This window comes from Cibotium barometz, chromosome 23, assembly GCF_041138505.1.
Source record: "Cibotium barometz isolate CiBa-2024 chromosome 23, ASM4113850v1, whole genome shotgun sequence".
Taxonomy (NCBI): Eukaryota; Viridiplantae; Streptophyta; class Polypodiopsida; order Cyatheales; family Cibotiaceae; genus Cibotium; species Cibotium barometz.
This window is the reverse complement of record NC_141068.1, coordinates 17318075-17343307: the sequence shown is the minus strand read 5'-3', so window position 1 is coordinate 17343307 and position 25233 is coordinate 17318075. Positions and strand designations below refer to the sequence as shown.

Genomic DNA, 25233 nt, shown 5'->3' with positions numbered 1-25233 from the left:
GTCCCTGCTTTGGTGTAGGAACTAACTACACCGGTTCCTGTTCAAGGAGGCAACTAGCCTCTGCATATAAGCATGAAATTCACACAACTGTACCTGATTTTATCTGATGAGAGCATTACCATAATCTGCAAGAGAGAGAGAGAGAGAGAGAGAGAGAGAGGCTGTGGGGAGCAAGCTCAACCCTCAGTACATGAGTTACAGGGCAAGGGAGTGCACCACAATAGCTCTTAACCTGCAACAATCCACCATAATGGCAGCAAATGAGCCTCATTCAGCCCAAAATCCCACGCTTCCCTCTTCCCAGTGTGGAAAATGCACATAAATTTGACACTTGGCACATTTTTAAGCCTTTTCCACATGCAATCTTCCAAGCTAAAAATCTCATGACTCGTTCACATTCTCACAACAGTCCTTTGCCAGCTTTTGGTCCCCTTGACATTCCGCACAAACTGACGCGAACACTTTTCAATTCCGACACTGCCCAAAATAGCAGTTCCCTAGATTTTAGGGATGATGTCATCTGCATTCCTTCTGGTCTCCTGACCATCTTTGACCACTATGGTCACTTCAGAATTTGCTTGGAATTCAAGATACATTCACATTTCGGTGGCGGCCGCTTACTAGTGTAAACCGGCCTATGCCCTCATTCAGTGCCCATGTCCTGGACACTGTCATTCATCTTTTAGTGCAGTTCTCAGGCTTAGCCAACCACTGGTCCAAAGTCCCACTGGCTGACCCATTCTGACATTGCAATGGCCCAAGTCCTTCCAAGAGATCTCGGGGGAAAACAACAGCAACCAAAGAGAAAGAAAAGAAAAATATATATATATTTATAAAGAAATGTAAATAATGAAAACAACTGCAAAAAGTTTCACCTCCTGGTGACACGGGGGGAGTAGCAGTTCTATTCAGACGGGAGCTACAGGGGAGACTGAGAGTGGTAGCACAGGATCCAGAGGCCAAATACATGTGGATCAGCTTACAGCTCTCACAGGACAGGGTTATATACATAGCCCTATGTTACTTTCCTCCATCAGGATCCTCCTATGTCATTACAGAGGACATGCCACACGAGGAGGAGACAGGAGCCTCGCCATACACTTGTCTGTCAGAGGAGATTATGCATTATTCTACACTAGGGGAAGTATTTCTTACGGGTGACTTCAATGCCCACACAGAGAGCAGACAGTGTGAGGTGTATGACTATGATGACATGGAGATCCTCCACCCTGTGGATCCAGAGAAGATAGGGGCTAGTCGGGCATCAGAGGACACTAGACCAGACAGAGGACATTATGGGGACCAGTTACTAGAGTTGGGAGCCAGGCATCGTCTCGTTATTTATAACGGGATGCTACAATGGCCGGGATCAGGAGGGCTGACATGCTTCCCACATGGGGGTCATACACGGACCGCAGGCACGGTGGTAGACTACATTATGGGATCTTTGGAGGCATCACAGCTTGTCACCTCATTCTCCATCCCACCTCGTCCTATTGGGGCAGATCATACATACTTGGCATTTTCACTAGCCGGATCACCAGTATCACCAACCCCCCACATACCGACGCCACACACTACCATCTACTTCACACATGACATGGCAGACATATACACTGGCAGAGTAGAGGATGGGCTCCTACTCATGGATCCCCTGGTACCTATGGATACCATTACAGCAAACCAGCTGGCATCACTCCTACACACGGCTGCATTACAGAGCTTCCCACATCGTGTCCACTCCGGAGAGCCTGCGAGATCTGGGACTATGCCCCAGGACAGATGGTATGATGACGAGTGCAGAGCCCTATACTCACAGCTCCGCATACAGAGAGCCTTGGGAGCCATCACAGAGCAGGAGTCCAGGAGAGAGATGAGGAGACTTACTCGCCGCAAAAGGCGGGCCTTCGCAGAGATACAAGAGCTAGAGATCTTCCATTTCTTCATGAGTAGAGATAGCCCTATCTCATGGCGGCACTTCAAAGACCCCCGGACACCGACACCCATTGCAGACCCACAGACATGGCACACATATGCAGAGGGCCTATACCACGCCCCACAGCAACCACCTATACCTCAGCCACAAGAGCCTCGACCTACCACAGCTAGCTTCTTTACCCACTCGACGGCAAAGGAAGCTATCCGCCGCCTACAGCATGGACGGGCCGCCGACCATATGGGCCTATAGGGTGAGCATCTCATATATGCAGTAGATTCTTTGGCTCCTTTTCTTGCACACCTGTTTAACAGGGCACTAGCAGAGGGTCTGCCTGCGGAGTGGACGATGCACACCATTGTGCCGATCCACAAAACAAGGGATATGCTCGATCCGAGGAACTACAGGACGGTTATGGCTGGCCACGTGTTGGCCAAACTCTATGGTGCAGTGTTGGAGCAAGAGCTTAGCTTATATGCTGAGCGAGCAGGTTTACGCTCATCAGGGCAGGCAGGCTTCAGGAGAGCTTTCTCTACCACTGACCATGTATTCACTTTGAGATGTATGATTGATCAGGCCTGAGTGAGGAAGAGAAAACTCTATTGCAGCTTTGTGGATTTCCGCAAGGCATTTGACACAATACCACGAGAGAGGCTCTTTCAGCGCCTACAGTCTCTTGGCATACCAGCAAATATGACATGGGGCATCTATGCATTATATGAGCAGGTTTTTGGGCGAGTCAGATGCCCAAGAGGTATGTCCGAGACTATTGCTAGCACCATTGGTGTGAAGCAAGGATGCCCACTTTCCCCCACGCTATTTGGATTATACATTGATGAGGTGGCTGACTTCATTACACGGGGAGGCGAAGATGGAGTTGATCTAGCAGGTACCTCAGTACATATTATGCTTTATGCTGATGATATTGTATTAGTGTCTGAGTCTCCAGGAGGTCTACAACAGCATCTACATGCACTCGATGATTTCTGCACACGGAGGGGTCTTACTGTGAACCTTGGGAAAACGGTTATGGTCTTTCATACATCGAGACAGGGCAGGAGCCAGCTGGCATTCACTCTCGCAGGATGCCAGGTGGAGGTGGTGACATCATACGTGTACCTAGGGGTTACCTTCTCTGCAGCAGCCACGCGCTTCACCATGGGTTCAGCAACCAGAGCTAGATTGACACGGGATATGCAGCATTGGCTATGCTAGAGAGACAGTGCCACCAGGCGCATTTTCAGGAGCCCCGGACGAAGGGGTGGCTATTTGACACATAAGTCACACCAGCACTAATGTATGGAGCAGCGGTATGGGCGCCAGGCCTTGCTACCCATTGGTGGACACAGATAGAGAGACCACAGGCCCTCATGATGGCACGCATGATATGCAGCAAACCGTTAGTACCTCATGACATTATCCGAGCAGAGTTTGCTGTGCCTCCTATGATGGTAGAGGCCATATTCCAGACTATATGCCTGCTAGACAGATTCAGAGAGATGCCACAGGACAGATTGTCATACAGAGCTTTTGAGGCATCTAGACAGCTAGCTGAGGCAGGAGACAGAGGATCATGGTATGCACAGGTCACACATTGGTTCTCACAGCATGGCCTAGACATGGATCATCTACCACCATTCCAGTATGACAGGGATGCACCACATATCCGTCTCTCATAGTGAGAGGAACACAGTATTGAGACAGGACCTATATGGCAGCTCTATACACGAGAGACATGGATATCGCCTACACAGCCTCTTCCACCGAAGATGCTATACTACATAGATCACTTCATGAGTATCACTGATGATGGATTTATAGAGAGGCCTAGATACATGGAGGGCTTTTTACCACACGGCTCCTGAGTAGCTATTGGTCAGCTTAGAGTCTCATCACATCAATTGGAGATCGAGACTGGCACAGCAGCACGGATCCCCCGAGAGGAGAGGGTATGCAGATTGTGCAGAGAGGAGGTGGAGAGTGAGGAGCATTATGTATGCAGATGCAGAGCATATACAGCCATCAGAGAGAGATATCCCATTTTATTCAGAGAGCCACATTCCCTACGCCAGATCTTTGAGGCAGCAGACCAGCGCATACTGGGGAGATTCATTCTAGACATACAGGATCCACCCCACTCCCAGCCCCTACACAGCAGGGAATTACTCTCCAGAGAGTAAAGACACTCAGAGCCCGCAGGAGACAGAGGACACCTGGCTTTTGGACACCACGCCTATACCAGATTAGAGCTCAGTTTCACATAGAGGGTGCGGAGCGACTGGCTCGCTTCAGAGCAGACCCAGGCATGTTCTTCAGGGAGCTGTGGACACCCCCTTCATTGATGTATACCATTTTATACCCCCAGTATGGTACAGGATGGAGCTAGCTAGGTTGCATATTATGATTGTATACTCCATGCATATAGCCTTGCATTCTCCTAGTAGTAGAGCTCCATCCCCTCCCCCACTCGTTGTACTTATTGCACACCCAGATTCAGCTTTTTAGTTCAGTACTTTTTCATTTTGTTGGGATGACAGAGGATACCCCACACAGGTACACTGATTTGTCTCACTGATTTCTCTCATAGGCCGAGTTCCGTCTTTTGGAAGGCGTTAATAAAATCTCGTTCAAAGATACGGAGTCCCGTTTGGCTTTCTTGAAGAAGAGGGCCACCCTCCGAACCACCAAAATATACCTTGGAGATGACATCACCCCCCTACAGGTGGAACACAGGAAAGTCGGGATGGTTCAAGTTATGGAAGCCCGCAAGGCAGGAAAATGGGTCGTTTATCGTGATGACCAAGCCATCATCACGGATAAACGCCCCACATGACGGTGCGGGGTCTATGAGACCATAGATGCATTGATGGGAGTATGGAATTGCAATGGAACTTATGGCCATACACATGAGGCTTTAGAGAGACTCACGCAGACAGGGATATTATCTTCTACACAGAAATGCATCAAAGCCCTGAGAGAGGGCTACCCAGAGTGGAGGGTTACACATGGGAGTCAGCTTTCAGAGGACAAACATGCACCACTTGGGGGGGGCGGGGGGTGCGTGGCTCGGGAGGAGTGGCATGCTTGTTTCGCCCTCATTTGAGAAGTATGCTCACAATGGTTAGACACGATGAGGAGGCTCGCTTTATGTGGATGTGATTAGCCAAGCCTGGCTTGAGAGTGATGCATATTGCAGTATGCTATTTCCCACCAAAGAAATCACAATATGCATGCAGGTTGACAAAGAAAGGGGAGACTCCATATGCGCCATTATTTGCAGACATTGCAGAGTTCTCCCAACAAGGAGAGGTCCTCCTATTAGGAGACTTTAATGCACGGACAAAAGGGGAACAAGTGTAGACATATGACTTCCAGGGAGATGCCATTATGTTGTTAGAAATTGACTTGGCTGAGATGGGCCTCCAGAGGGCCAACCAGGATATGGGGAATGCAACACCATATGGTAGACACTTCTTGGAGATGGGGGCTATGCATGAGCTGGTTATATATAATGAGCATCTACACCTACCACAGATCCTAGCCTTTGGGAAGCCTATGCACGACAGTTGTATGATGTGCCAAACCAACCTATACCACAAATGTCACACATCCCTTGGCCTGCATCATCTTATCTCTTTGATTCCCCCAATGTCACTAGGGCTCTTAAAAAGCTGCATAATGGGAGAGCAAAAGGTCATGAGGATCTACGCGCGGAACATTTTGCCCACGGGCACCACGTATTGGCTCCCATTCTTGCCACTCTTTTTAGTAGAGCACTCTATGAAGGCTTCCCACCCTCCTGGACTACCAACACCATTGTCCCCATCCACAAAGCATGAGAGACATACGTGTTTGCTTCATGAAGCAAACGTTTGAAACATACACGTGTGAAACTCGTGTTTCATACTTGCTTTTTTTTTTTTATATGTTTTTCTACGGATTGACGTTTTTTGAAGTGCGCCGACCTGCACGCTTTTTTATTGTTTTTTTAAATCAAAAATCAGGCGCGCTTTATCCCCTCACTTTTTTCGAAGTGCGCCGACCTGCACGAGCCCCAAGGGACGACTCCCGACTGTTAGCGTGCTGCAGCCTACAGGTATTTTTGAAACCCTAACCCCTTTGTTTTCTCCTGTTGTTTCTGTACCTGCAGGCTACCACTTGGGAGTTGGGACTCAGGAAGCTGGGTCTTGTACTATACATGTTATACAGAGTCCAGACTACAGTGCTGTACACTCTATGTACATGTTGTACAGCGTTGTACTGTACCTATTCAATGTTGTACAGTGATGTACACTGTAAGTCTGTACGTACATGTTGTAGAGTGTTGTACTGTACCTGTTCAATGTTGTACAGTGCTATACTTGTAGGGCTTAGCACTCTAGCCCTGTAGGGTGTAGTATGTACATAGGGTGTAGTATTTACAAAGGCCTTGAATCTCATGAACTTTGCTTTTTCTTGCAAGTTTGCAAATTACAGGCCCCAGGAATTTCGAGAAATGGGCAGACCTAAAGGCTTAGAATGGGAGCATGTGACCGCCGTGAAGTCTCTTGGTAGGGGTATGTTCACATGCAAGTGCAAATATTGCCCCCATCAATGGAATGGAGGCCCTTTGCGCATAAGGGCACATATCTTGCGTCTAACAGGCCAAGGGGTTGGCCCATGTGACAATGCCCCCGAAAGCGCAAAAGACATGTGCAGTAGGTTGCACGTTGGTTTGATGCCTCGAGGAGAAGCAGCACTAATTGATGAGCAAGTTGCAGATTTGGGTGGAACAGGTGGATCCTCAGCCTCCTTTGTGGGTGAAGATGCAATGCCTGCAGGCAAGAGACATAAAGTCTCTACAAAGCGTCAAATGCAGTTTATCAAAAGCATGGCAGTTGCAAGCTAGAAAGGATGCCATAGTAGCCACCAGGAGGTTCATTTATGCAGAGGATATCCCACATTTCAAGGTTAAGAGTCCTTACTTCCTTGAAATGGTACGGGCTGTTGGACATGTGGGTTCTAGCTTCAAGCCTCCTTCATATGATGCCTTGCGTAAGAAGGAATTGAAGGATGAAGTGAGATAATAAGCGGAGACCTATTATTAATGTTCTTGCTTCTTCCATACATGGCACTGTCTTTCTCAAGTTTGTTGACACAAGTGGACAATACAAGTCAGGAGAGTACATTTTTGGCATTTTGAAAGATGCAATTCTTGACGTGGAACCAGCAAATGTTGTGCAAGTATGCATCGATAATGCATCAAATTGTGTGCGTGCAGGAGAGCTCATAGAGCAAGAATGGCCATCTATCTTTTACACTAGGTGTACATGCCATTGTTTGGACTTGTTGTTTGAGGACATTTTGCAACTTGCCATGGGTTGAGCCTATGTTGGAGCAAGGAAGGAAGATTGTGACCTTCATCACAAGGAAACAGAAGGCACTTAGTATCTTCACGAAATGTAACAGCAAGGAGCTTTTGAAGCCTGCTGAAACACGATTAGTGTTGGCCAATTTGTTGGATGAGAAAGTTTATAATGGCTTAAGGAGGATGGTGGTATCTGATGACTAGTTGAAATGGAAAACATCCCACACAGTCAAAGGTGAGGAGGTTACAGGAATAATCTTAGGACCCTCTTTTTGGAAAGATGCCAAGATGATTGTCAAGATATGTGCACCCATCTTGAAGATTCTTCAATTAGCGGATAGAGAAGGAGCAACCATGGGGCTGATTTATGAGCTAACAGACCGCATGGTGGAGAAGATACAAAACATGCAGGACATTGATACAGCCAAGCTTGCAGATATTCAAAATCTCTATGTTAATAGGTGGGACATGATGCATTCTCCTTTACATGCTTCAGGTTTTGTTTTGCATCCCATTTCTAGAGGGAAGGGTCAGGAGTCTGACAATGAAGTGCATGATGGATGGATGATGGTCACAGAGCGATATACTGGATATGATACAGAGATGCTAGGTATCTTGATTGATGAGTTGGATTTGTATAAATCAAACGGGGTTCTTTCTCTCGTGCCCTTGCAAAAGAGGAGAAGAGAATGCACCAAGCAGTGAAATGGTGGGAGACATTTGGTGCAAGTACTCCCAAATTGCAATAGCTTGCTATTCCTGTGCTTTCTCGAGGGAGTTGTGCCTCTCCATGTGAGAGAAATTGGAGCACTCTCTCTCATTCATACTAAGAGAAGAAACACGTTGAAGCCCTCCAATACAAAAATGTTGGTTTATATACAGGGATTGTTTGTCCAAGAAGAAGGACAAGACCAAGGCCAAGGCTTCATCTCAAAGAAAAGGCCAAGACACGACACAGGATAGTGATACAGATTCTAGTACCACTTCTAGGACTCCCAGGGCGCTTCCGGCTGAGGAGACCCGAGATGATGTGCTTCTCTAGTACACATGCAGTTTTCCCCCATGTGCTTCCAGCCAGAAGAGGCTTGTGGGCGGGAGAGGGGACTGATTACAGCTCCACTTATTGGTGCATGGGGACCGTGATTCGGAGTTCCAAGCATTAGACATCTAGCAAGACATGGTTATCTTTGGTGCAGCAGAGATTATGAACTGGATCTGTTCCAAGTTCATTGTTCGAGGCTTTTGGGACGTAATGTGTTCCGTCCACTGTTGGGGATTATGGGCGCTGTGTCCAACAGCTCATCATCTATTCTTGGAGTTCATTGCACACTTGTGTAGAAATTCGTGGCCGCCAAGAAATGTTCCTTGCTGTTCGTGGTGGCATCTTGTTTCGAGGAAACAGGTTGGTGGATGCTCTCTCCGAGGTGATTCCAATATTCACGCTGCCGGAGGGTCCATGGTTGCATCTTCATCGACTTATCTTCTTCCGACTCTTGCACACTATGAGCTGCAAAGGGGGTGTTAGAATTGTGCATCTCAATGTTATGGAGCTTTACCAGTTATCTGGCATTTTATTATATTTCTCCTATTTATTTGTCTTGTGAACAATCGGCCAGCCCTAGAGGCAGTCGGCCAACTCACTCATGCACTATATAAGGAGTTTCCCATTATTCACTCCATCCATTTTCCCCTGCACATAGTTCAACATCGAGTTGCTGGCCATTGCCATTGTAAAGCTTTACTGCTATTATAAAAGGTGATCTTGTCCAACTCTCTCATTCTCCTTTGCACTCTCTCATATTGAGGCCCATTATATGTTCAGTTGCCCAACTTACTATGAGATACGAGGGAGATTCCATTTCCTCTTCCGAGAGGGATTCGGACCACTCACACGGGTGATACAGTTTGACGATCAGAGGTGCTTAGGCATGTACTTGATGGAGCTCAAACGACACAGGGATGTAGTGTTGAGACAGCATGCTGAGAGACAACCCCGGCTCCGACAGGACACCTCACAGAGAACCACCACAGGTTTCTTTGTGGTATACACATCCACATCGGAATCCACTGCCCACAATAGTTTCTCTACTACGACATCAGAGCCCACCACCCGTACCCATGCTCTAGCTCCATGCCCCAGAGGAGTTCTTAGCAAGAGAGCTCAATCCATTCTACGAGCCAGACGTCCCCGACCCAGAGCATCAGCACCCTCCACCACACACAAACAGATTCGTGAGGTTCTCTGCCAGACATGACATGCTCCCATCATAGAGGCCTGACATTCACTCCACCATCAGATCGGTTCTGGTCAAGGCGGGTATCGTCATTAGCTAATCACAGCATATCTCACTCTACACAGGATCATCCGTTGATCACATGTATTGTCACATGTTTTCATTTTACTTTTTTCTTTCAGTTTTCCATGGCTCAGTATATCCATGGTACCATTGTATTACTTTGGTCTCATAGGCCCTTGGGGTCTTCCGTAGATGTTAACTCTCTCTCTCTCTCTCTCTCTCTCTCTCTCTCTCTCTCCGTCGACATGACATGCTCCCATCACAGAGGCCTGACATTCACTCCACCATCAGATCGGTTTTGGCCAAGGCGGGTATCTTCATTAGCTGATCACAACATATCTCACTCTACATAGGATCATTCGTTGAACACATGTACTGTTAGATATTTTCATTTTACTTTTTCTTTCAGTTTTCCATGGCTCAGTATATCCATGGTACCATTGTATTACTTTTGGTCTCATAGGCCCTTGGGGTCTTCCGTAGACGTTAATATAACTTTCTTTCTTTCTGCCTCTAACGTCTCTAAAAAATATGAGTCTTTCGCGGCTCGTACCATACCCGCCTCGTACCAAACACCTCTGACGCCTCTAACAACCATGGTTGGGCATTCAGAGTCTTCACATGTGTGTCCATCCTGTATGTGTATGTGTGAACAACCCCTAAAAGGGTTGTGTGTGTATGTGTAAGCTTATTCATATGTATGTGTGTGAACACCTGCTTAGGTATGAGCACCCACTTATATCTGGATAAGATAAGTGTGACATGTGTCATGTGTGTGTTTGTGAGTGTGATTTGTTTGGGTCAAAAGATAAGGTTGCAAATCTACAAAAAAGGCATTGTACTTAGTGATTAACACATCAATCTAATCGACGCCATTGAGCTCTACAGACATTCTCTCTTAAGCATTGTTTCATATTACTCTCTCTCTCTCTCTCTCTCCACCATGGAGTTCCATCTGCCATAGATGACAACCTAACCCTAGCCTGGCTGTTCCTTCATGTTTGGCCCTCTTTCTTGCCCTTTGGCTGAGCACACCACTTGAACACACATGAACTATCTGATACAGAATTTGCAAAACATAGCCTTGACAAAAAAAACATAAACCAAAGAGAAAACGTTGATGATGATGGGGTTCTTCCTGATGGATCTTCACGCCCTTGTGAGAGAAAAAAATTTGAAGCCTTTCTTCCAACAAAAACCTAACACTCTGATACGAATGTAGCATGGGTGCTTGCAGAAGCATGCTTATGAATTGATTGATTGCGATTAGCGCCTAATCAAAGACTTAAACCCATGCACAATAAACTGTTGCTTCTCCATGCTCAATACACAATAGAGAGAGATTACCTAATCTACCATGTATTACTAACATGAAGTATATACAATGCTAAATCGAGATACAAAATGGTGATTGACTGATCAATGAATCAATATGACTAAAACCCACACTCCTATCTATAGTGTCTAATGTTGATGAATCGGCTTCCGACCCTACCCACCCTAAAAATAATGTCCAACAAAGTGTGTGTCACATGCACCCTGCACTGGAGTGCTATGTGACACACTGGCTCTACATCAGTGCAACATTCATGCAGTAGGATTTACCTTTTTAGGAATATTTGTCGTATGTCGTGACCCCATGGTGAGCCCCAATCCGGGACATGTCAGGCACGAGCTACGTAGGTCAATCTACATAGCCATAGAGAGTCTGGATGTGTCAATCCTTTTACCCACTTGGAGAATTCATCAGATAGGTGCATGTAGTAATTAACCATAGCTTAGGTCTTGCATACCACAATTCTGCTTCTTGCATTTGAGTACAACCATCGTATGGTTTATATCCAAAGGGTGCATTTCCACTCCCGGTTGAAATTAGGGCTTCTGTAAATTAGGGTTTTCAGTAGGTATTCGGACTCCAAAATTGGGGCTTTTGAAGTGCCTGGCCGACTGGGAGTGGAAACTGATCCAACCTCTTTATGAATTGCCCGCCCTAACTTCAATGAAGTGTGGACGCCCTTGGGCGGACACACTTATTAAAGTGTGGACCTGCAAAGTAGAAAAATTTGCCATTTGCTCATGAAATGAGCAACATAGAGTAAAGCAGTTTCACTCGCACGGTTCACAAGAAGGCGTCCCCAACTCATGAACTACAGGCACAATTCATGCATGCAACAAAACAGTTCATGCAAAAAAAGGTTCAAAACCTTACACGCATAGATGCAATGCAAGAATGCACCATGGAACAGTTTCCGATTTCATTTAGCTAGTAGCCCATGGTACCATATTATGGACATTGGCACGGATCAATATCCCCAGCCTTCATAAACAGCCTACTAGCTCTTGGTGTTGGCAACAAGTCCTCAACCATGTCAGTCCATCTTATGGAACTCGTCCATAAGCCTGAAGCACAAAGAATGCCCAAATAGTGACAGTCAGCCAGCATTAAATGCCTACAGGCATTGACCAGCACTAGGATTTGCGTGATAAACAGTATACACAAGCCGACAGCAAGACAAGAGCACAGGCTCCAGTCGGCCAGCATAGGGCAGCAGCAGCAGCAAGTCGTGGAAAAGTCTACAGTTGGCCAGCATTAAAAAGGCAGATTTAACATCAAGCGCAACATTAAATGCTAGCAAAAAGGGTAATATTTGTCCATAAAAACAGGCCGACAGCATGTAGCCCACCGACCAACGGCATATAAACATATATAAGAAGGCGCCTAGTTCTCAACATTGATCACCCATTATCAAATCAGTCTACATCACGATTTCCAAGCAGTTTGGTGTGCCAAAAGCATCCGGCTTCCTTGTGCATACTTTCAGCAGTCAGCACCTCGGTGTGCTACAGTTCCCAAGGCCTCTGCGCGAAGAGATTCTTCAGCATTCAGTCAGCATATGTGCATCCCTCAGTTTTGGACTTGCATAGTGGTCATTGAAGAGCTATTCAAAGGAGCTTGGACAGCATCTCGATCAGTGCGTTCGGTCTACTTCGTCCTTGCGTTTGGCAATCCTCAATCATCATTCATATTCATTGTAAAAGTTCTCCAAAGAAATATAAGCAAATACTCTTGCTCGCGGAGTGTGTGTGTGTGTGGGGGGGGGGGGAGGGGGGGCGCTTTCAGTGGGTAATTGTGACCCAATACTGTGTCGACTCTATCTTCTCTTCTCTCTCAAGTAAAGTGGAATTGCATAAACTCATGGGTATAAAGAAGGCTTTGTTGCGTGATACGACGATCAAGCTATTGCATGCTACAATGTGTTCACATAATAACCCAAGAACTCTGTCCACACTTGGCTGCTCATTGGGCACCTCAACAATATACAATGAACTGGCACAATAGCCCTTACAAACACATGAATCCGGCCACGTACTAGACCTCTAAGCCGGCCAATGGGCAGAAGCATGTCCACGTCATACTCGAGAGAGCACACACGTGACATGTTCACACCTACTGAGCCTCGAATCCCAACAACTAGCATTCAATTTGATCCAAAGATGATTGGTCATAGGAGCAGTTGGCAGTTTCCCTTGCACATTTTAGTGCTGACAAGGCAAGGACGGAATGTTAAGACGCAGAAGTGGAGGCAAGGTGAGTGTGCAAAGGTGAGAGCGCACTGCTCGAGAGAGTGGGCATCTAGAATGAGACTAGATAGGGTTTTTCCTTTATTGGGAGAACAGCAGAACACTTTGTTTGGATGTCGTTCAGCAGCTGACAGTGTGGTTTTAGTGGGGGAGAATGTGACACACTTGCATATAGGCAATTAACAACTTTTTTCCATTGCGTTTGGACAGCCAGGTTTGGGGCTGATTTGGAACCAATTTAGCAGCCCTATAGGTGCCCAAAAGTGCCCAGGCAATGCACCCACGGATGGGACACCATTTGGGCACAATATCAAAACATTTGAAATGTTTTTTAATATTATTTTTCAGGCTGAAAAGGACTGGCCGACCTAAACCTGGCCTGACATGTTTTCCTATAAAAAGGGGGTTTGGATCCTCATTTGTTCATCTATGAGACCTCGCAAGTTGGAAACACATGATTGCATGGCTGACTACAAGCTAAAGATGACCTGCAGCAAACACTGGACTTAGCAGCAATGATGGGTATGCGAGTATCCAAATGAATATGGTTGCCGCCATGGGTCTGTGAGTGCTCTTAATGCATATGCTTATCACCATTGAAATGGTTACCTTTGATAACAAAATGTTGTATGTATGCACATGTATAGCTACATAGTCATAAAGCATAGGTATTTGAGATGTTTTTATGCAGAATTTTAAGCTGAAAAGTACACTTATGGATGTGCATAGCTTTGTTAAGTACCTTATGACGATGTCACATGTCTGGTGCATTATGAGATTAGTGCGAAGGATTTTCTACTGTGACATGGCTGAAAATTACGCAAAGTCTATGCAAAGTGTTTGTAATGTTTTGGCTACAGGGGATTGTCATTACAATTGTTGGGGGATCGTCATTACATTTGCAGGACATGTCTCAAAGAAATAAGAGATGCTTTGAAGCATGTTGTGGTCACTCTATGCCTTACTTGTAGAGGTTATGCAGTTCATAGTGAGATTAAAGCAGGACATCTCTTGGATCTTCAAGAAGAAGAATGCAATGACTTGATTTGTCACACGTGATGTATGCCCTACATTTTGAAATCATGAGGAAGTGCAAGTAGACTAGAAAGCTAAAACCATACACCACACCTGCAGAGTTCAACTCGAGAGGCAACCAGGAGGAGAGTTTTGGGGGCAACCCCATTGTGCAGGTCTCAGCCTTGCACAAGTCTTGGGACAACAGAAACTTTGTATTCATGCATCTGGCTTAGGAGTTCTGATCTAAGTCTAGATCCAAGTTCAGCATTTGTCTATATTCATGTTTTGGCAATATACAGTAGATTAGGTCTATTCTCTAGTTTTTTTTTGTGTATTTGCGATATAAGTGATTAGGTCTTTAAATTTAGCGTTAATCAGCTCGCTACTCAGTGTTAATTACGGATAATCAAGAACGCTTCCACATGTATTTTACAGCCTCCACTCTACCGGTAAGGGGCCATCTTGTCAAGGCTGATACCACCACCAGCCGATGGCGGAGTGCTAGGGGCAAGAGTGCACTGTATGTCCCATCTAGCAATAGATGGAACATTGGCCAAAGAGCCCTATAATTCAATCCTCTGTGTGAACTGAGAGCCATACAAGCAGGGCATCAAGAGGTGCTAACGAAGGTTCTCTCATGAGAAGAGAATCAATAGGATGGACGTGAGGCCTGCAGCCTGGGCCACGCAGCTGCCGTTGTCCCGGGGGGGCTATTATCTGGCCAAGATTCTGACCTATCATCGGGAGAAGCTCGAGATACCCTTTGGGAGCCGCAGGGAGCAGATGGTCACCAGAAAGCAAACCACAGAGACCAACGGGTAAAGTGTCAAGGGCTGTGAAGCCGTGGCGCCATCTGGCAAAGTACGCATGTGCATTGCATACTAAGACAGGACTTAGCTACAGCTACATATACCTAGATGAATCCAGGAACATGCCCAAATTCACCTTTTAGGAACGCGCATGTTATATACTCATGTAAGTCAACCCACAAGACTATATAACTATCAACTCCATTATGCATAGTATGGACTAGATACTACGACATCCCCACTAACGTCATCACTGCCCAATAGTGGGTGTAGAACTCTGTATCAAGATATGCTCTCACACACGCACTCCACACACACACACACACACACACACATAAGAGCATATATTCACACAAAGCCCTTCGAACTGAGTTTCTGTCAAACCTCAGGAGATGCAGGGCAGACTCAACCATAATGAAGCCTAGCACTAAGGGAAGTAGCAAATAGAAAGAATTAGTACAGCAAATAAGTAGTTGATAGGGCAAATGCACCGCTAAAGATAGAAAGAATAAGCACAATATCAACTGGCCGCAACTCGGACGAAAACTTCACAATGTGAAATCTGCATGTCCATTAATACGGCTAAATTATATACCTAGATGAATCTAGGAACATGCCCAAATTCACCTTTTAGGAACGTGCATGTTATATACTCATGGTAGTCAACCCACAAGACTATATAACTATCAACTCCATTATGCATAGTATGGACTAGATACTACGACATCCCCACTAACGTCATCACTGCCCAATAGTGCCCGAGAGCAGCAGAGTCAAACTGAATCCAATGTATCCGTTGCCCGAGGAAGCCAAGCTAGCCAATAAGCACGGCTTGCAGGAGATTTCAGACCTGCTGTCCTGCAGGTCGTTTACAAGTGAACCTGCAGATAAGAGCGCTAGCCTCTACAGAGGAAATTGAATATGGCAAGAGTTGGAGATCCTCTTTTAAAAATGGCGAGGGGCAATGGGAAGAGAGGGGGCACAGGCGGGCACACAAACAAATGGGGCCAGAAGGGACAGGCTGCTGCAGTGTGGGAAGGGAGGTAGCGCGAAAAGAAAAAGGAAAGGGGGGCTGAGGTGAGGGGAAAGCACACAGGCAGTGAAGGCTTAGCAAGCTCTCTGATTGTTTGAAAAGTTATTAGTATTGTAACAGTAATTTTTTTAATAAACAATATCATGTAGCTTATGAAAGAAGGTGAGATCGAACATGTCGTCCCCTCTACGGTACTAACAACATTGACACTTGGATTGTTTTTGGATATCAATCGCGACATGAGTACAAGCCATGTTCATTTGAACAATGGTCCAAAAATTGAACTACAACATGGTCGCGTTCACTACCTAATCCAGGGTGAGAAAAAGGGAAGTGTGCAAAACACCCCTAGATTAATGGAAGAGGAAGAGGTATGGCTCTCTCATAAAGGACAAACTAGAGAGAAATGCCCATGCCCCGTAGTTATGCATATAGAGTTTTGGAACCACTTTAAGGAAAAAATTAGACAATTTTGTATGCTTCGAAGATTATGTAAACCTTCAAGCAAGGAACACACCTAGAGGGATCTTTACTCCAGTTGACAAAGTCTCCTTCACAGCATCAGGAAGCCTTTGAATCGCATTCAAGAACTGCTCATAAGCATTCTGAACTTGCATTGGAACTGCCCCCTCCTGAATAGTTGGAGATGACAGCAGCCCTTCCACATACTCTTCTTTTAGTCTTAAAGGTCCCTCCACAGTAAGCTTACTTGTCAAGGTGACACTGCTTGCAATCTGCAAAAGTACTCAAAACAATCATCAATAGACACAATCGAGATACTTAAATAGGGCAGCTCTCCAATTAGATGCTTCGGTAAAGACCTCTCTCTCTGTTCCACCTATGCATGACCATGTACATCGATGCTTTCTTGTATCAATTTTTTTATCCCTGCTGGCCAAAAAGGGGGGAATCACAACCCCCTTTCACTGTTCCAGCAATGGGTCAGATAGCTACCATACTTTTATCCTCAAAGGGAAAATATCGGCCACCTGTAGATCTTGGACGGGCAGTCTCCCCAAATCTTGGCCCATACGATGGGCAGGGGATTATCTTTAATAAGGACCCTCAGAAATGAGGGAGAGGTTTAAAAATCTCTCTGTTATTCTTAAGCATACCGTGTTAAAGATTTTTATGCTTGCAGTAGCTTTGGCAGATCCATCCAGAATAAAAATGTTCAAGTCCAAAAGTGTAGCTACTGCAGATGGAAACCTCCTGTTGCACTAAAAACTTTTATTACTTAAGGGTGATGCTGTTGGACCTGCAGATAGAGTGCTGATAGCCTATAAGAAACCAAAACAAAAGAAACTCAGGCATAGGGTTAGCTTTTAGATCATACTGCAGTAGAACTCTCGCAGCAAACAGCCCTGGACTCCCTGCTCCAATCCATTTGAATTGCCAAAGACCTTCTAGCAAGGGTGACCTGAAAAATAATGTAGTAGCTTTTGTTCATTGTTTTTCATAACAACAGTGTCCTTTAAATATGCATGTGTTTAGCTCAAACAATCCGAACCAGTTTGTTGAATTGCAAAAGGCCTTCTAGCAACAGTGACCTCAAAAATAATGTAGTAGCTTTCGTTCACTGTTTTTCATAACAACAGTGTCCTTTAAATATGCATGTGTTTAGCTCAAACAGTCCAAACCAGTTTGTTGAACCTACATCATAACCTCAAGGATGTTTCTTTAGATTGTTGTTGATTTGTTTTATTTAACATGTGCTTTTAGCGTTTTTGTGCCAAGACCATTAGGTGGGGGGCTTTAGGACACACCGCCCTCAACTTTTGGCAAAAAGGAAAAGCATGCAAACAAGAGCTAGACAGTGGAGGTGAAAGAAAGACTAGTACCCCGGTTTGTGTGTCCATGTGTGTGTGTGTGTGTGTGTGTGTGTGTGTGTGACTAGCCCCTAAAAGGGTTAGTGTGCTAGTGGTGTGTGAACACTCTCTTATGAGTGGACAGGATAAGTGTGCCAGGTTGGGCTTTTATAAGTATGTTTAAGATGGCATAACAATTTGCTCGTCTTAGGATACCCAAAAAAATGTTGCTTGTTATAAGCATGATAGAGAATACCAAAGCGTCTTTAAAGATCACATGGCTTTATTTGTCGAAACATACAATGGGCTAAGCACCACTGCAAACCATTATCGAACTTCCTGGCATGATGTCAAGTTGATGATCTTCCGATCTCTCTGGCTTCTTTGCCTTCCTTTTCCTTCCCTGTCCTGAGGAAACTGCATCTGAAAGAGTAGGCCTAGGAGTAGCTTCCTTGTCTCCTCCATGATAAATAGAGCGGGTAGCTCTAGATCCTCCTGCAATGGTGACTCCTTTGGCCCGAAGATAGGCTTCAGTAGCTTCAACTCCTTCAGCTTCGGTGGCTCGATCCTTGATGAAATCTTCAAACATTTGAGCCCTTCTTTGGTCCCGTTCCCTCTTGGTTCTCCATGCAAGGAATTCTTCGTCTCTGAGAAATTGTCTAGACTGCTGAAAGTCATGGTACTTTTCTGATGACAGGGCTGTGGTCTCATGAGTACTGGATCAACAACCCTAGTTCTTATCTTGAAGTCCTGGATCGGCCAGGTAGTTGTTGCCTTCATTAGACCCTTGGTTTCCCTCTTCTCTCGACATGGCTCTGTCACCCCAAGAAAGTTTCTTCAAGAGAAATCCTGCTCTGATACCACTATAAGTCCAGTAGGACATGCCGTGACAGACTCAACTACGTGTCCAAGAGATAGAGATATAGAGAGAGAGGGGAGAGATATAGGAGAATAGGGATCTTGCACAGTACACCACATTGAGTGGAGAACAGGCCCCGCCCCCTTTCAGGAATTTATTCAGGAACAATCCATGGGCACGCTGGCCAGGATCAATACAACCAATGAATACAAAACAAAGAGATATGCCGATGTAGAATATCCAAGTTGATGTCGATGTCGAGACACAAGATCTCATATGCCGAGCACACCACAGGATGACCCACAAGTATCTCTCACTACGTTAGTACCAAATCTAATATCCAAATCCAAATCCAATGGATCCAAGTCCAATGAGTCCAAGTCCAAGTTCCATAACCAAGTCCAACGAGTCCAAGTCCAAGTTCCATAACCAAGTCCAAATCCATTGTCATGTGCATGGTCAATGCCATGGACAATCTTCAGACGCTGATCCAGAATAGGCAGCCAGATAAAGAGTATTAGAACCAGGATGATGGAGCACAGAGCACTTTTGGCAGTGTAGACTAGAGCAGGGCTTGGAGAGCAAGAGGAAAAGCCTGTCGGCTGTACCAAAGGGGTTGTGGGCTGCAGGACGGGTGCTGCTGGCTGCACACAAGGGAGTCGGCTATACCAGAGGTGTGTCGGCTGAACCAGGTTGGAGGCGGCTACAGGTGCATCATCATAAAGGGCATTTATGACCAGTCAGGTGGCCGACCAGCAGTCGGCCAGCACTCCTATGGTCCAAAGGACCTATAAATAGGCACAAGTGCTCCTTGTTGTAATCATTGGACTCCTCTTTGAGTTGGGTCTAGACATAGGACTAGAGTTAGGGTTTTCTACCTTTTCTAGAAGGCAGTCCATGGCTGCAAGAATTCATGTACCTTTTTGTACCATATCAATATACTGAATTTCCAGCACATCTCTCTCTCTCTACTCTCTCTCTACTCTCTCTCTATATCTGCGTTTTGCATCAGATGGTTTCCAAGAGTGTTTAGGGCTGAAAGAAGACTCCCAGAGCTTCCGCGTGTTACATCCATAGCCAAGTTCCATGTTTATGTCCAAGCTTCATGTTCCATGTCCAAGCTCTATGCCCAAGTTCTCCATGTCCAAGCTCTATGTCCAGGTTCATATCCAAGAAGTGGTCCAAGTTCCCATGAGTAATCTTCACATCTCCTACAACCTTATCAATGAAGAAAACCATGAAAAAGCTCTTTCTGGCAAGAAAACTGATATAAAACCTGTTTTAATAGTTTTTCAGTAATAAAAACCTCCAAAAAGTAGTTTTTAGGGTTTTTGGAGCAGTTTTAGGGTTTCTGAAATTTCTGTCCGTACACGCGTCCGTACTGCCCATGCATGTGTCCATACAAGTCTAGGGCTGACCATACATCTGAAAAGCAAGTTGGAGAAGGTGTTGATGGCGAAGAAGAAGCTCTCCATGATCATAATGATGCCCACACACACTCCAAGATCTCCTTCAATCTTCGATGATCTTATTCATGGTACTACAAGAGACGTCCAATCCTTTTTATACTTGTAAGAGACCCTACTTTTTACCAAAAAGCCTTCATGCTTTTGCTTTGCCTTTTTATGCTTTGCTTTTCTCTTTTTGCCTTTGCTTTTGCTCTTTTTACTTTTATTAATAAAATATTACTCAACTTTTGGTGCTTTGCTTTTCTGGCTTTCAGGCCTTGCTTTTTGGCATTAGAGCTGCTTTTTGAGAAAGCGCCTTTCACCTTTTTGGTCCGGCTCAGTCTCCTCTTTCCAATGGTGCCCTTGGGAGGGGCTGACCGTTCCAGCTCATTGTGTGTCTCTTGTCAATTAAGCAAATTACTTCTTGTATCGAGCATGTTGTCTATTAAATCTTGGTGTATTTAAGTGTATTGATTAGCATTGTGTTCAACCAAGTTACACCCATAATACCTCGTTGCAAGCTTAGGATATGCATCCTTGCCAAGCCTCTTTGGAAGTCTTGCTTTCTCAAATTTCAGTAATACCCAATCTCTCTCTTTAACATCAAATTGCCTTCTATGCTTGTCACTCAACAACCTTTTTATGCTTGTCTTGCGACCTTGCAATGGCTATCCACACTTGAGCAAAAGCACTATCCAAGTCTCTACATACTTATCAGCTGCAAATATCTCATCCTTTGTGTGAAGGATGGGTGGCAAAACCACCTTACCATAAACAATCTCAAACGGGGCCTTTCCCGTCGATGCATGTACCGTGTTGTCGTATGCAAATTCCACAAGCGGTAAGTACTTCTCCCAAGAAAGAAGACTTCTGATCCGCCACATAAAATTTCAAAAGATCCAACACGGCTGAATTCGCAGCCTCACTTTGGCCATCCGTTTGAGGGTGATAAGCTGATGAGAAGTCCAATTTGGTACCTATATTATCAAATAAGGCCCGCCAAAAGAGACTTGTAGTCCTGGGATCTCTATCCCCCACAATGGACTTCGGCATTCCATAATGCTTGAACACTTGTGCAAGATATATTTTAACCATATGCTCAGCTTTTATGGTCTTCTTGACTGGCAAGAAGTGAGCTTGCTTGCTAAACCTGTCCACAATTGTCCAAATAGCATCATTACCCTATTAGGTCCGTGGCAAGTCCATAATAAAATCCATTGTAATATTTTCCCATAGCTACGTGAGAATAAGTAATAGCTGAAGCAAACCTGGTGCCTTTTGCCTATCAAATTTCACCTTTCGCCAAGTGATACACACACGTACATGTGCCTCTATGTCCTTCCACATACCTGGCCAAAAGAAACACCGCTCAATCATGTGTGTAGTAGGCATTATGCCTCTATGACCAACATATGAAGGACCATGGCACTCATCCAAAACCTTTTGCCTCATGTCAAACACCACACATAGACAATTACCTTTCATGAGATAACCCTCTTTGATCACATATGAGGCATGTGCATGACTAGCCATCAAATCAGCCCAAATAGTGGCAAAATCAGCATCCGTATGATACAAATCACGCATGGCAGACAAGTCTTCATGAGAGGCAACCAAGATAGCTGCTACACACGGCTTTCGTGACAATGCATCTACCACTACATTCTTCTTCCCTTGGGTGTGCAAGATCCGAAAATGAAACATAGATAGAAAATTGGTCATCCTCATATGCTTCTCCGGCAATTTAGTTTGGGTAAGAATATACCTCAAACTCTGGTGATCTGTTTTCACAGTGAAATCAACCCCAAGAAGGTAATGTTTCCATATGGTAAGTGTATGAATTACAGCCAAGAGCTCTTTCTCATAAATGCCAAGAGAGAGCTCTGCATCATGCAATCTACAGCTCTCATAAGCCACGACATGTCCCTCTGGATTTAGAACAGGTCCTATGCAATTTCCAGATGCATCACATTCCAAACTGAATAGCTTTTGCAAATCTTGAATGATCAACACTAGACCATGTGTAGTTGCATCTTTCAATTTGAGGAATGCATCGGCTGGTGTAATGATGCCGTTGGGCTAGTGGAGATGCAAAAAACAAGCTAAACATCTTAGAACATACTAAAACAGCCGAAAACTAAGTTGCCTTCTCCAAACTAATTAGGACAACTTATCCTCATACATGGAAGATTGTGCCTATAAAAAAACAGCACAAATCTGTCCCAAAAAAGTATGCTCACGCCCATTTTAATGTGTCCAATCATGAAAAGCATGTCCTAGTAAAAATAGAGTGTCCATACACAAAATAAAGTAAAGCTCTGAGCCTTATCTCTTTCACATGTATGTGCCCATGTTATAGATTGTCCAGCCTTTTATTCAAAGCGTCCGCTGTTTTTAAAACAATGTCAACTAGTCATTATAAAAAACACACAAGTATCCTTCTTTAAACCTGGTTCACATGGCCCTTGTTCAAGCACCTCTCAATGGCCTACAAAAGTGGATCCCACAAAATCCATGTCATCCTACCAAGCAAGGTCAATAAAACCAAGTGTGCCGATTCTTCCTAATGCTTCAGGGCCAAATCTAGGGTTTTTTGGGACCTATACCCCCTTGTACAAAAGTCTATGAGACGTTTCCAAAAGGTCTGAAATGTTTATGAAACGTGATTCATAAAATGCCTAGTAACAACGCTCACATAGCTTGGCTCTGACAGTTGTGATTGGACACCAAAGCTGGATATCCGATATAGGGCATTCAGTCACAAGAGCTGCTTCATGCTGGATCAGGCCAAATCTCTAGATGAGAAAGAATAGCACTTTCAACAACCAAACTTGTGTACGGCTTTGCAAGGCACCATTTAATTAGGTGGATTTTAGAGGGCATGTGAGAACTACAAAAAGAATCTAGACTCTCATGTCAACATGGCTGTTACACTTGCACAAGCACATTACGTTTCAACAGGTTCAAAGGACTTAGTTTTGACATATTGACATGGTGTACTCCAAAAACTTCACTAAAATGTTCCTGACGACTCTTGAGGAGACAGCTCCATCGTCATCGGATTGGCATCTATGCTTAAAGTAGTCCTGTATTGGACCTTTTAATAACGGAAACGTCGATAATTTCTTCAACTTGTGATTTTGTTTGGTCCCCACCCCCCCTGACCTACAAGAATGATATATGGTGAACATTGAGAAGGGTGATGAAAAGCAATCCTTTTTGGCTGTAAGACCCAGTCCAGTGTAAGGGGAAACCATGTGGGCATCTTGAAACTTGGTTGCCTGCTACCACGTGGGATGGCGTACCCATCAAGGACAATCAATGTGGGATGGGAGTGAGGGGAATGGTAGCCATCAAGGACAATTAAATACCATGTGGGATGGCAACGAGGGGAATGGTACCCATAAAGGATAATTAACCACCATATGGGATGGCAGCGAAGGGCATGGTACCCATCAGGGATAAGGAATGGGAAGGGTGATGCTGGTGATAGTGTGTGGGGTGTGCACAAAGCACATTGAATGAGAAGAACTAGTCTACCATGACATCATTAGGCATGTAACTGTGTTTTCTTTTGTAATCAAAAGAATAGAAGTTTTTGGAGATAGGTTGTCACTTACGTGGTTGGCCGAGGCGTGGGATTGAGGCGCTCTACGCTTACGATTCTCTCGTTGACATCGATGCGAGCGGTGTCGCTGGTGGCTATAGCGTTAAGAACATTTTCTCCGCCAGCATCTTTGATCTGCAATTCAACCAGTATGGTCGATTAGAAGGCTGACACAGTCAAGAGACACGTGCGGAAGCTCACCGCTAGAAGGAGGGCCTCTTTGGCGGCGATGCGCTCCATCTCTTTGGCGTACATTGAAGTGGGGGTGGAGGAGGAGGCTGCGACGCAGGGCGGACCTCTTCTTCTTCTTCTTGTGGTGTGAGAAAGCATTGGCAGAGCATCCATGGTGGCGGTGTTGGAGAGGAGGAGGCGTTGTCGTCGGTGGCGTTGAACTCCAAGCGGTGGCGGCAGGCGGAAGAGGCGAGAGGAGACATCCATCGGAAGCTTGGAACGGAGCTCGAGGGCGGGGGTTGGAGTCGCCATGGCGGAAAAGAAAATCCTATCGCACCTGTAGGTGAGTACACCGTTCACATCATTAAGCCAAGAGATGCCGAGAATTGTTTTTGCTTTAAAGGTAAGAGCCAATGTTTTTTTCATTCCATTAAATGTATTACATGAGATTTTCAAGAATAAATAGTGTCGCAACCTGTCGGACCTGTCTGCGACGGGCAAGAAGCATTTTGCATTTTCAAGGAAGCATTTTGCATGTAGTTACAAGCAAAAGAAATATGTGTAAAATCACCCTTCCTTTCCTTTTAGAAGTCAGGCACATCGAGTTACACACAAACACACATAAAGATATGTCTGTATGTACATGTACATATGTGTATGTGTACGTGTAATCCATTGAAACCATACATGCTACAATTGGAAGATATGTGTATGTGTGTGTGCGCCTATGAATGCATGTGTGCATGTCACATACACACATGTAAATATGTGTGTATGTGCGCGCACCCATAATATCCATAGATATTGTTCGCACTCATACATATATGTATACATATATTTATGAGTTGACTTCATCGTCCTCAACTTGCCAACCTTATATATAAACACATCATGATTGCCATATATATCCATATAGAAGCTCCTAAAGCACCAAACTTGGCATATGAATATATATCTAGCATTACAAACCCATAAAATGATGACAATCTTAACACACCTGAACACAGCTTTAAAATAATCTTCGAACAATTGGATTATCTCTCCTTAGCAGCTTATATCCCTCGCCTCCAGTTGGCAAAATGTATGCCATAAAAAAACATTAGCATTGAAGATATAATTCTCGCTGAAAAAAAGAAGGATAAGGATAAAAGCTTACAAAACTCATTTGGTGGATCAATATTTGAGGCGAACGGCTTTGAACAGGCTTGTAAACAGCAAATCAAAAAATTCTGTATTATCCAGTGCCCATGCACCGAAAATCTAACTTATCAAGCTTTTTATAATCCACAAACATTATACAGTGCCTATGAAGTTGATCT

The 25233-nt window shown here is 44.8% G+C and overlaps 1 protein-coding gene across 1 annotated transcript in view; it reads right to left on the bottom strand.

The window, feature by feature from the left end:
* Positions 1-24299, bottom strand: part of LOC147625679 (putative plastid-lipid-associated protein 13, chloroplastic) — a 62170-nt gene extending 37871 nt beyond the window's left edge. The window contains exons 1-5 of the mRNA XM_086817191.1: positions 23945-24299; positions 23757-23878; positions 17358-17441; positions 17137-17233; positions 16539-16755 (exon numbers count right to left, since the gene is read on the bottom strand). Of these exons, the coding sequence (XP_086673317.1) occupies positions 16539-16755; positions 17137-17233; positions 17358-17441; positions 23757-23878; positions 23945-24226 (802 nt within the window). The 5' untranslated portion in view covers positions 24227-24299. The remainder of the gene's footprint in view (positions 1-16538; positions 16756-17136; positions 17234-17357; positions 17442-23756; positions 23879-23944) is intronic.
* Positions 24300-25233: the final 934 nt, after the last annotated feature.